This window comes from Buceros rhinoceros, unplaced genomic scaffold, assembly GCF_000710305.1.
Source record: "Buceros rhinoceros silvestris isolate BGI_N320 unplaced genomic scaffold, ASM71030v1 scaffold570, whole genome shotgun sequence".
NCBI lineage: Eukaryota > Metazoa > Chordata > Aves > Bucerotiformes > Bucerotidae > Buceros > Buceros rhinoceros.
Genome location: NW_010388793.1, coordinates 139,658 through 152,384, shown reverse-complemented (window position 1 = coordinate 152,384; position 12,727 = coordinate 139,658). Strand labels below are relative to the sequence as shown.

Genomic DNA, 12,727 nt, shown 5'->3' with positions numbered 1-12,727 from the left:
CTGAAAATGTTAGGAGTTGCTGTGTTGCTGATACTGTACATCCTGTTAGAATTAAAATAGCTAGATCGTGGCATACACGGTAGTCTGGCATACTGTAACAGTGAACTTTCTTTTCATCCCTCTTGTCTTTTACCGGTACGGGTTTTTTTGATGCTCAGAAAAGAAATGTGGGGATTCAATGTGTTTCTCAGAAGACCACAACTAAAAATCTTGAAATACTTCCTCCAACTTGAACAGTACCAAACAATGAACAAAATAAACACTGATCTTTGAAATACAATCCTTTCTATGTTTTTTTTTTTTTGTAAAATTTGCTTTCTTTATTGAAATAATAGTGGTGGAGGCTCAGTGTTTTTTGTTTTCCTTGAACATTTTCCCTCCTGTTGACAGTGTGGAAGGCTGCTGGTGTATTTAAATTGGATTGTGAGGTCTAGCCTGACTTCTGATTTTGAGACCTTCAAAATAATGCATGTTTGTGTTCAGTTAGTCCCACTGTCACAATTAGAAGCTTAGGTGTCTCTTACTTGTTCTGGCAAGATTCTTTTGGCACCACTTATGCCCACATGTTGCCATATGTGAATAGTTTTGAATAATGACGTTTTGATTATGAAATACAGAGCTGAGAAAGCCACACTTCGGGGTTTGGTGGTGGGGTTTTTTTTTTTTTTTTGCATACAACTAATTGGAGTGTTAAAGTTTTCAAATGCTTAGTTTCACCATAGTTGGGAAGCTTGTACAAAGTGGGAATGCCTAGCAGGCAAAGGAGAGACTGCTTATATTTGTGAGGACACTGGTTAGTGATCTTTGTTCTGGTTATTGCCTCAGCTAGTAAAATTTGCAAATGGATACTCGTTCCAGTAAGCTCTTGCTTTCATGTGCTCTTCTTTTTAATCAGCCCTTTCTAAGTGTAGCTAATATGCAGGAGAAGGAAAGTTTTTGTGACATCGCTTATATTGAGATGGCTGAAGTGCTTCTGTGTTGGAATCAAACACACAATAATTATTTTCAGAATTAACAGAGAGCATTTGGAGGGGAGATTGTGGGCTTGGAAAATATTGGTTCTTTACATCAGGAATTTATAAAGCATATAAATTCTGGAATAGATAAATATTTCAAGGAAAAATAATACCTTTAGTGTTCAAATTTATTGTAAGAAATACAAATAATTATGAATTACAAAAGACAACCACAATGCATAATAACACAGTACATACACATATGATAGAAATAATCACAGAACAGAAAAATGAAATGACAACTATTACTTCCCAGTATGTACCTTGCTTGGAAGCTTCTAGTTTATTCTATAAACTTAATTCACACTACTGGATTTTGTATAGTTGTTCAGGAACAAAATGTACCAAACTGTTGTCTTTACCATGATGATGACTGATGTGTTACCAAAAGAGAGGGATGAATAAAGGAAAAATAAAACTAAAGCAAAAAGACGGTGTCACAGAATTACTCTGTTCAAATTGCTCAGTTCTCCCTGTTAAGGTAATTTCCACCTGGTCCAGAGCCAGGCACAATCTGTCATCTAACATGTGTTATATGCCATGTCTTCCAGTCTTGAATTGTGGAATTTTTGGTTACACAGGTAGATTATCTTGTTGATTTGCTTCTATTAAAAGCACAATCTGGTTTTGATTACCTTAGTTGTAGATCTTAAACATGTTCTTACAGCTACTGCTTTTTCAGTCTTCTTATCTTAGTAATTAATGCCATCTACCACAGAAGAGAAAACTTTGCCTGACATTAACACTGGTATGTAGCTGTACTATTTCTTCTGTTAGCCAACAAAATTATTCTAGATTTGAAATATAGTCAGACTAGTGACTGAAGCATTTGATATATTATGCCAGAAGCAAATAACTCACTGCTTTTTGGCTTGTGAAATAGCTATTATATACAATTGAACAGGCAGCTTACAGAAGAATTTAAAAAGCTATCACCTGACATAGTGAAACTGTGGACCATCACATTCACCAACTTTGTCACTTTTGTTACTCCAAACACTCCACACCATCCCTTCTTAGTCAATTATTCTTTAACGCTGCAGTCAAGGATGTTGTTTTAGTCCAGGAGTGGAGTCGGATTTTTCCTCCAAAACCACTGTGCAACTGCACTTCCTTACTCATATACATGACTTAAACTGAAGTATGTTGACCAGGCTTTTCAGCGACCAGCAGAATTTGTCCTCTTTCTCCAGTGATTCCCAAAGAATCACTAGGCATAAATTGTTAATAAGTCTGTTTTTTCGTGTTCCTTAGGTACGAAAAGTTGATGCTCCAAAGGATCAGATGGACAAAGAATGGGATGAATTTCAAAAGGCAATGCGACAGGTCAACACAGTAAGTAATGGAATCTATTTTTATTGATTCTAAATACTATACACAATAAGGAGAAAAACGGTTTCATGCAGCTCTGCAGAACTGACATCTGACATTTGTCAGCTGTTTGTTGCAGTGCGGTGTGTGACTAAATGCACTTTATAAATGAGCAGAGGGTTCCTTTGTTTTCCACTTAAGGGAAATTAAGTTAAAAACACTCTTGATTGGGATCCAAAAACATGGAACAAACCATCACCCGTTTGTCTGCCTTTTTCAAAAAGGATCTATAAAGTGTAGATAACCTGGGGTTTAATGGTTAATTTAAATGTACTGGAAAGGAACCCCAAAATTTGGGAAAGTGACAAAAGATTTTGTGTGTGATTCAAATAAGTTGGCCACAATTTTTCTGTACTTGCATTTTTTACTGTTTGGCATTGCATGGAAAGTCTTCCCGGAACAGGTTTTTATCTGCCCTTTTGTACAATACAAAACACTCACTAAAGATACCTGGTGTTCTCAATCTGCCCCTAGAGTATTTGCTACTTTTAAAATTTTAATTGTAAATAATTGCTTATATGTCAACTGCTAAGAAAAAGTGGTGCAAAAAAAATTTATCATTGCTCATTTTAAAGCGGTCAGCACTATAAACAGAGCAAATGTTCATACAAAAGCAGTAGTGGATACAGTTTGCTAGCATTAGCCATTCAGATAATTCTTCAGCTTAGAAGGAATCTTCTCAGTTATGCGTGGACCATTGATTGCATAGCATCTCCCAGACATTCAGATTTGAGAAAGTAAATGCTGAAAAAAATAACAGGTTAGAAACACTTCGGGATCTAGTGGGAATATTTAACCAATACTTTCAATAAGCGTGTGTAATTAAGTCCCAAGCACCGGGATACAGCTCCTATTTCAACCCCAGACTTTGGATGCCTGTAGTTTGTTTACGCTCAGTTTCAAATTGTTATGTATTGAAAAATTCAAAAGTTTAACCACAAAACAGCCAAACTACTTATAGTTTTAAGAAAAAACATTTCCATTTCAAATTAAACCAGATCAGCTTTTTTTTCTGTATTTGCCTCCATAGTCTTTTGTGAAGGTGGGAGTATACGTATAGGAGCTTGACATTGACCCTGAGGTAGAGGGGAGGTAGGGAAGACACAGACATCAGAAAGGAACAACAGCGGAATTCAGGATGAAGGAGAATTTTCTTAGTGATTTTCTGTTTTAGATTTCAGAAGCAATAGTGGCAGAAGAGGATGAGGAGGGTCGACTAGATCGTCAGATTGGAGAAATTGACGAGCAGATGTAAGTAGATCAATTTGTTCTCAAACTTTCTGTTCTCCAGCAGTAATGGATTGCTATTTGACTAGAGTGATAAAAACATTTTTGATTTTAATCTTCTGTTACGCTGCCTTTCATTAATCACCTAAATATTTGAAGGACAAAGACAGACTCCTTCTGTCTTTGCAGAATGATACCTAATTGAACTCGGGTGCAAAATGAACGTAATTATTTGCAAAGAGAAAATGCATTAGAATCACTGAAAGTACAGCAAGCAGGCATAGGCAAAAGAAAGCAGTAGAAGGCAAATTATTTGAATAAACTGCCTCCCTTCACCCTGTCAAATGTCTTAATTTGTATTTCTCTGAATTCTGATTGATGTGGAATTTATGTGAACATTTTTAAAAAACAAAGTCTGAAAATTCTGCAGTTGAAATTCCCATAATGAGATTTGTATTTCGACCATCCATCTTCTGTACTGAAAACTAGCTCTTCTTTTTTCTAATAAAAGTTTATTTAAGTAAAGTTCTGTTGAACGATGCACTTCATTACCTGAAGTGGGTTTTTTTGCTTTGGTTTGTTGAAATGGTAGGTATAGCGGTTGGATAAACATGAGGTTAAACTCTAAGTAACCTGAAATACAGCTTAGTGGAACAGATTGCTACTATTATCATGTAGCTTAACATGTTGGTTAACAGTGATTATGGCAATGGTAGCGACTGAAAAGAAGATGAATTCTGATTTTAATGAACCTTGCAACAAAAAGAAGACTCTAAAAATGAAAGCAACGCTTAGGCCATCTGGACAGATTTACATGCTACAGATAATCTGTGTACAACCACCCTAGTGTTGGGCTCAAACTGAGCTTTTGGCTCAAACTGTCTTCTAACAATGTTCATAAAATTCTGGAGAGGGCTCGAGCTAAACCTGGCTGTCTTTGAGCATTCATTTCCCCCCATAGATTAGGATGCTGTAGTATGTAGAACCAAATTCAAAAGTTTGTAAAGAATTTCAAGTTTGTTACCATAATTTTGTTTTCCTCAAATAGAAGTTTTTAAGGAATGTTTTTGTAGCTCTGACTTCTGAGTGTATTTAAATGCGGGCTATTTCAAATTAAATTCAAAATCAAATTAATTCCAGTGATATTCCTGTTTTCCTTAGCCTTCAGATATTCAGCTGTGACTGCCTGTAAGAAATTGTATTATAGATATTCGAGGAGAAACAGTATCCAGATAATAATCTTTCCTTGTTGAGTCTTCTTAGCAAATAGGAACGAAAGAAAAGATATATATCAGGCTGATACTACTTGGTGTTTAAAAAATACCCTCTTAGAATGGCTAGAATAATTGTTATAAAACATAGTTCAAGGACAGAACTTAAGTAAATGGAAAACTGAAACTTTTGGATTGTGTTTACTTAAAATGTTCTGTTATAGCCCACAGTAAGCAGATAAAGAATCCGAACGCTGTACTGCTTTTTTATCTTCAGAGATGCCTTCAACTAAGTTCAAAATTGATAACCAATTGATAACTCACCTTTCTACTGTGTATGAAAACCGTAAGTGCAGCAAAGAATGGCATCTCTTCTTGCGTGGAAGTGGGTATTTGTTCTCTGGGGTTTTTTTAAATGATTTGTGGTGGTATTGCAGTTGTTAAATACTTGGATTCGATCACATTGCTAGGGAACTGACCACACTCTCCTCTGGTCTGTTTCCACTTGATTAACACAGAGAAGGTGCCCTAGCATATTAAAAGCTTATTTTTTATTGATGAGAAGTTGTGGAGCTTTTTTATCCAAAGTTTGAGAAGCAAAATCCAGCACTGTAGAAAAGCCAATCAATGTGGAAAGGCCACAAGTGTTAATAGGTGGTTTACTTTTCAACAGTGAATGTTACCGCCGTGTTGAGCTTTTGCGTAACCGCCAGGATCTGATGAAGGAGAAGTTAAAGGAAGCCATGCAATTAAGAGGAACACAAGAGGATGAGGCTGTTGGTAGCGAAGATGAAGAAGAATTGCAGGATTTGCTGTCTCAGGACTGGCGGGTGAAAGGGGCTTTGTTGTAGCAGTTCTGCAACATGGCTGATACGCTCTTTATCTGTGATGTTACTTCCATTGTTAGAAGTGAGATGCTTTTGTTAAGTATTTATTTAAAGAGGATCCTAAGACGGTAAAGAGCCAAGTGTATTAAAACAGTAATAATCTTTGTAGATCTACAATGGTGTATTACTTGCTATAAAATCTGTATATTACAAATGTTTTACAATATTGAATGCACCTTTCCTATTAAAATTATTGCTTTCCTACCAGAGATATTTTAATGGCAACTGAAGAATCTGTAACGTTTTAGAAGCATTAGATATATCTGGTAATTTTGAGACTTGTGTTATGTATAGAAGTAAAAGACTTGCAAAAGTAATAGTGTATGCAGTTTTCCCAGATTTGGGTGGGGTTAGGAAAGGAAAACATTATGCATTTATGTTACCTTTAAATTTTTAAGTGCTCTTCCATCTGTTGCCCCAGCTCCCAATAAAATATGTACATTTTTTTCAGGATCTGTGACAGTTTCTGTGTGTATGTAAGGACCAAGCTCAGAAATGTTGTGCTACAGCTTCTCCACAGCATACTCTCGTGTGATGTGGCATAGGCAGCACTGCATATCTTCTTTATAGTATCCTGTTTTGCTTAGTACAGCCATGGTGTAGCATACCTCACAGCTCTTGAACCAGAGGGATGAAAACGCAATGGTTAGACGTTTGCTTCTCAAAGTGAAAGGATGACAAAATGCCAGAGAGGAAGGTAATGCACTGGAAACTGATGAGGTAAAGTCATTCTTCTAGCTCTAAATGTTGGTAATGTTCTTAAGATATTATCTTAGGCTGGAGAGCATAAAATTGATTTCTTTTCTGATAAACACAGATGAAGTAAAATCAAGAACCAAGAAAATTGACGAGACTGGGGCGGGCATGGAAAGCAGAATCACCTTGAGTTTTGGTAAGTGTTTGTTTTCTTTTGTTTTTAAATGAGGCATATTTTTTTACTGTTGCAAATCTTAAAGGATTTAACGTTTGCTGAGGACTTTTGAAAAAATAGGAGAAATACATGGTTTGATTTTTATCAAAAAGTTAAGTAGCAAAGGAACAGCTTAACACTTTTTTTCAAGTTTTAAAACGAGTTAAAGAGGTTTTAAAGGGAGAGAACAAACTTTGTTCTTACGAGAGCATTCTAGATACTTGCCTCAAATATGTTTAGTAACCAAGCAATAAAGAGAAAAACTAAAGCTAGATGTTTGATTTGCATGTTTCGGAAGAAAGACTTGATATGGTGGGAGCCCTTTCCGTATTGTGAGGTGCTTTCCATGGTCCCTGGGTTCAGCTCTTTGTATTTATAAAGCTGTCAAAATTCAAGCAATAGTCCTTAGCATTTTGGTGCATCCATTTATTCCTGCTCGTGTATGCTGGCTTGCAGCTGTTTTGGTTGATTTAGTAACCGTAAGTGTAAGTAGCTGTGACTGATAAAATGTTTGACACAACACTACAGTCTTACATGAATTAGTACTGTTGTTGAGATAGCAACACTCAAAGAGCATTGAAATACAGAAACAGAGTATTGAAACAAATAGTGAGTGTTTTGGCAGATTGGAGGAAACTTAGTTGGGCTGAAACTGAAATAGAGTTCCTTTCTGTAGCGTGAAACATTTGAATAACAATGGAAACATTTGAATATCAATGTATAATGTATAATGAAGCCTGTCATGCCACAGTGAAAGATCTCTAGATACATTTATCACTTTAATAAAGAGAACTTTCACTTGACAGGGTGGTACAGTATTCACAGATGGACTTTTTCTTTTTTTTTTCCAAAACAAACGAAAAGACACTCCCCCAGTTTCACTCCTGAAAGAGCTAAGCTAAATTTCTAATAGTTCTGCTTATCTTTGCTCTACACTGACCTCACTCACCAAAGCATGCTAGCTTGTTAACACTGACCTTCATAACCACTCTCTGCATTTGGCTTAATGTCAGAGAAACATAAGACTAAAGTCAAGTTACACTTGAGCATCATGGACTGTTTTTATACAGTATAGAAGTTTTAATCTCTTCAGTTTATAACTTACACCTCCATTTCGTACATGTATCTGTAACTTTACTTTTATTTTGTACATGAATCTGCAAATCATGCTTTCAACTGCAGATAAATGGGCAAGGAACTGAGCATTACAACAGTTCATCTGTTTTGGTGCAGCTGCCCTCTGATTTAGAGATACTTAGTGGAAGGAGGCTGAAGGCATTGAGTTTGGTTACAGTGCAGTGAGCTTGAACATTCAACTCCAATCCAGGGCAGCCTGTTGCTTTAACTATTAGGAATAGGTGTGAGCAGTAAACACCAGATCCCCCATCACTGTATTTGTTATCCTTGCATAACTTCTGTTGAAAGAGTAAAGATGAGGGACAAGCCAGTGGGTGTCTGTGTTGCTGAGGAAGTAACTGACAGTACTGGTCCCTCTTGGCTGTCGCTTGTTTAGAAGTTGGTGGTTTTTTCCTTGGAATCACAGACCCACAAGTAGTGTTGAATACAAGTTCTGTACAGCTTATTGGGTACAGCTCTACATTTCTTCATCATTTGAAACACAGCTTTTAGGGAGCTTTGTGAAGAAGACAGGAGTGGCTTTGCTATCTGTATCCTGTGTGACCACTGAGGTACATGTGCTGTTGTGACAACAAGGCAAGAAATAATTCTGCTTTTTAGCAATGAAAGTAGCATGGCTGTAAGGGAGAAGTGGGAATTATCCCAACCTTACTTCAACAGTCAAGCTAATTTATCAAGGTAAATGATTTCTTGTGTCTTAGACAAACAGGCATAATTAATTTATATTTTAATTCTGTCCTTAGTTTTAGAAAACAGTTTTATGGACTTCTGATGAGCTATTTAGCTAGATGATTAACCAGAAAAATAATTGTTTTTTAAAATATGTGCTTCCTTAATTTCTTTCTAATTTCTTAACTTTCTGGAATTCTGTTTTTAAACAATAAAGATGAAAGTAGTACTAATAACTAGCTCTGTCCATAGCCACTCTTAAAAATCAAGTTTTGATATCTGGCATAGTGGAATTGAGAAGAATAATTCTCTGATCTCCAGGACTTCTAGAAAAGTGAAGAATTAGAATTAAGGGGGAAGACTTAGCATTTGTAATCCAGTTTGTTGTCCAAATCTAAGAACGGTGGAATTCCATGCCACCAAAAATAGTTGTGATTCCCCAGCTCAGTGGTTTTGAAACTAGTAGGTGACTTTCTGGGCCAAAATGTGTGGTGTGTCCATGCCTGTTTGACATGGAGTTCCGCTTCGCAGCTCTGTAGCTGCCAGCTGTTGGTAGTTAGCTGTTCTCTGGCAAGTGCCGTCAATCACAAATGCTAACCAGCATGCTGACTTCTCTCCTGCCATGGAAGAAATAAGCTGCTGCTGTCATGACTTAGACATAGAGGTGGGAAAAGGGCTGTATTTGGTACAGAAGAACCCAAAAGGGATTGTACGAAACCAACCAAGCCAAAATAACAACAGCAAACAAACAAGTGTTCTAATTTGCTAACATGATTGATTTCCATTCCTCCACTAAAGCAAATAATTTTTAAATTTGCTTTGGAATTACAAATACTGCTTAAAAAGAACACTAACATTAGCTTTGATGAGGATCCCTGCCAATAAATTCAATTTGAGGAGAGATAAATTTTGCATATTAAATTTGCTGCATTTTATCAGCTTAAAAACACTGAGGTATTTCTAGCTCTAATGAGAAAAGTCATTACTCAAATATTTTCAGCACTTAAAAATACCCTATTGTTCCTTAAGAAAGCTTACATTAGGAAATCAGACATTCAACCAATAGGAATAAATCTGTAGCTGTTATTAGAAACCATAATGTGATTTTGTAATGTTCCAGAAATTCCCTTTTGTAGGTGCTGTCAGACGAATTTGACACTTATCTTTCATTTCAGTTACTGTCTTGAGACATACACCAGTCTGTAGAGTGACAGGACTCGCACATTGATGCAGAACTGATTTTATCAACATTACTGTGTTCCTTCCTGGAAGTGCTTTTCAGTGGCAAGAAAGGCAGAATGTGCTTGTATCCCTAGAAAGTGTTGCTCAGGCCAAGAGATTGAAATTTTCTGGTGTGAAGCAGTTTTTCAGTATCTGCCTTCTTTTTAACATACTGTTCATCACTTCACTTAGAACTGGCCTGGCCTGTTAGCTGGGAACAGAAATGCGAGTAACTCCCCGGTGTACACATCTAAACCAGGTCTTTCTTGCAAAAATACAGCAGAGGGACTAATACCTTGTGTAACTGATGGTTACAGCAGTTAGGGAGGACATTAGAGATCTCTGTTGAAATCCCTCCTCTCTGTGCTGTCCTTTGAACATACAGTTGCTGTCATCTAGATGAGCAGCTTAACAGCTTCAGTCTTTCCTCTAGGAGACGTGCCTCTGTAAAGTGACTGAATTAGGGACCATATGTGACTTTCTTGTCCGATAATCATGACGCTTGCCCAAAAAAGGGGAAGGTCCTGTTCCAAGTACATAAATAGTGCTGAAATACATCCAGCTGAGATTGAGGCTGTGGAAGAAACTGGATTTGGGTCTTCCCCATCCCAGAGCAGCACTCTTGTTTTCAAGCTGTTGGGTATCTAAAAAGGAAAAAAAAAAAAAAAAAAAAACCAGGCCCGCTTCCAATTCCGCCTACTGGATTTGGGTCTTCCCCATCCCAGAGCAGCACTCTTGTTTTCAAGCTGTTGGGTATCTAAAAAGGAAAAAAAAAAAAAAAGAAACCAGGCACGCTTCCAATTCTGCCTGCTTTGGGCGGGGAACGTTCAGCACATGCTTTAAGGCTGGTGTGAAACCTCACAGATGCACCCTGCCCAATCTATCCGGTGAGGCTGAGGCACTTCCAAGTGCCTACATTCATGGCACTAGGGAGATTTATGCTCTGAGCTTCCTAGCAGCCCTGACTGGCACAAACAGGCACCCTGGGGCCCATAGTTGCCTCCTGGTTGTGTCTGAGAACAGAAAGCACTCTCCCTGTTAGCAGTGGACTAGGTTATGTGGCAGAATACCTCTAACTTTGTTTTCCTTCTGGTTGGCTATTCCAGCCAGCAATCATACTTCCTGTTTTCTTTTTTTATTTTCCCTTGAGAAACACAACAGAGCTCCTTGAATTCATCTGAGATGTTTGCCAGAACTCTGATGCTGTGATTCAGTGATGTGAAAGCTGCAGAACTCGTGCTGTCTTTCATTTGGAATCTCACCGTTGCATGGGCAGTGATTTTTTTTTTTTTTTTTTTTTTTTGTATCAGGTGCATGCTTCCTGTTATCTACCGCTGGGCATGAATGGTTTTGTTTTCTATCTTGGATAATACTATTTTTTACTTTTTCCCCCCTCCAGATGAACCTTCTTGTGTTTTGTTTGCCTGTTTTGTGTATTAAAGCTATCCAGGACCATTTTTTTGCCATTCAGAAACCTTTTTTTCCAACTAAAATAATTGAGTCCTCAGCCTGGATTTTATCACATTTCTGCCTGTATTTTTTGCAAAAGACTTTCTTCTCCTTCCTTTGTCCTTGTGTCTTTATTATACCTCTCCTAGTTCCACACACAAACATGGCCCTGCACTAGTTTGTTTAAATCTTGGTGTTTTCTAGCCAGTTCTGCAAGGCACGTGGGAATTATTTATGGGAAAGATGCTACACATGACAGAGCTGCTGCTGCCTTTTCGCTAGCAGCTTTACTGGGAGAGCAAAGCCTTGACCTACTTATTCTGGTGTTGCAATAGTGTTCTGTTTTTTTTCTATTTACACTAGCCAGGCTAGCCAGAGAAACAGCTTTTGGTGTTGAGGAAATGAAGAGTATGGAGGTATCTGCTGTGAAAGCAGCTTCAGCATTCCTGTCAAGAGTAAGAAGTTAAAATATATTTTAATTAATACTAACACAGAATTTTATCAAGGTTAGTAGTACAGCCTATAGTTCTTCCAAGCTGAGGGCTGGAATGGCTAATTCAGCATTGGGTCAGGCTTCCTGGGTGCTGGGATGCAATGAGGCATTCAGTACTCTTACTCGGCAGCCTTTGCTGTCCAGAGTCGCTGCATCTGTATTGAGAAAACTGTTGACTTCTACGGGTTTCCATGCCTGTATGCACATCCTGGTCATACCGTAGTTCCAGGCTAAGACTCAAGACCCAGACACACAAGAGCTCTCTGTAGCCTTGACTCCTTGGAAAATAATAATGATATGCCTCACAAGTACTCGGCCAGGGCAATGAGGGAAACCAGTACCCCGAGCTGCGTACCTGGAGACCTTAGTAGAGTAGGGATGGAGGTTGTAGAATTAGTCTTACATCATTAAGGATGCTACTCACTTGCGCTGCCAAAAGCTCTGCTTTCTCAGGAGGGTAAAGCAGTAAACATGAAAGTACTGCCAGTGCCCTAAGAGGAGCAGTGGTCACAGGTGCTGAACGCAGCAATGACTCGGGCCAGCTCCTTTCTTTCACTTTGCTGTCAAGAGGTAACTAGAGGCTGTGGCTGCTGTGCTTCAGCAGAGCCAAAGGAGAAGCTTCATGGCTCAAGCCAAGTGTCAGGGCAGGCTGAGACCCTTCCCTGGGCCAGCTCTCCCCACTCCCTTTTTAATGCAAATTCTCACGCTCCTCCCAGCTTCTGGGCTAGTTTCCTGGCAGGGTGAAAGGTGCTGTCTAGAAGCCACATCACTGAACAGTGCTGCTGGGAATGGGAGAACATGAAGGTTCTTAGCAATAATGTGCTCGGTACCAAGGCTTATTCTTTTGTTAATTTTTTTCTTTACCCAGTATCTGATCTTAAAATCAGTTATGGGAAAACACAAGAGATTAGATACAAAACAGTGGCTTCTTACAGGAAGAAGCCAAATTCTGTCTTTTCTGTGCAGTGTGAGAAGTTCTAAAGGAGCAACCTTGTTAAGCACCAAATAAGGTTTCGCAGAAATACCGCTTACTCTACTGCTTACACCATCTGGCTCCACCTAACCATGAAAAGACTCCTCATCCCTGACAATGTACTTTCTAACTCTGCCAGTATTGCACAGTTGTTACACTCTTT

General features: G+C 38.2%; 1 protein-coding gene across 1 annotated transcript in view; it reads left to right on the top strand.

The window, feature by feature from the left end:
* Positions 1-5,917, top strand: part of ZNF830 (zinc finger protein 830) — a gene marked incomplete at its 5' end in the record, with an annotated part of 10,109 nt that extends 4,192 nt beyond the window's left edge. The window contains 3 exons of the mRNA XM_010131261.1: positions 2,271-2,351; positions 3,562-3,638; positions 5,499-5,917. Coding sequence (XP_010129563.1) covers positions 2,271-2,351; positions 3,562-3,638; positions 5,499-5,676 — 336 coding nt within the window. The remainder of the gene's footprint in view (positions 1-2,270; positions 2,352-3,561; positions 3,639-5,498) is intronic.
* Between the last annotated feature and the right edge of the window lie 6,810 nt (positions 5,918-12,727).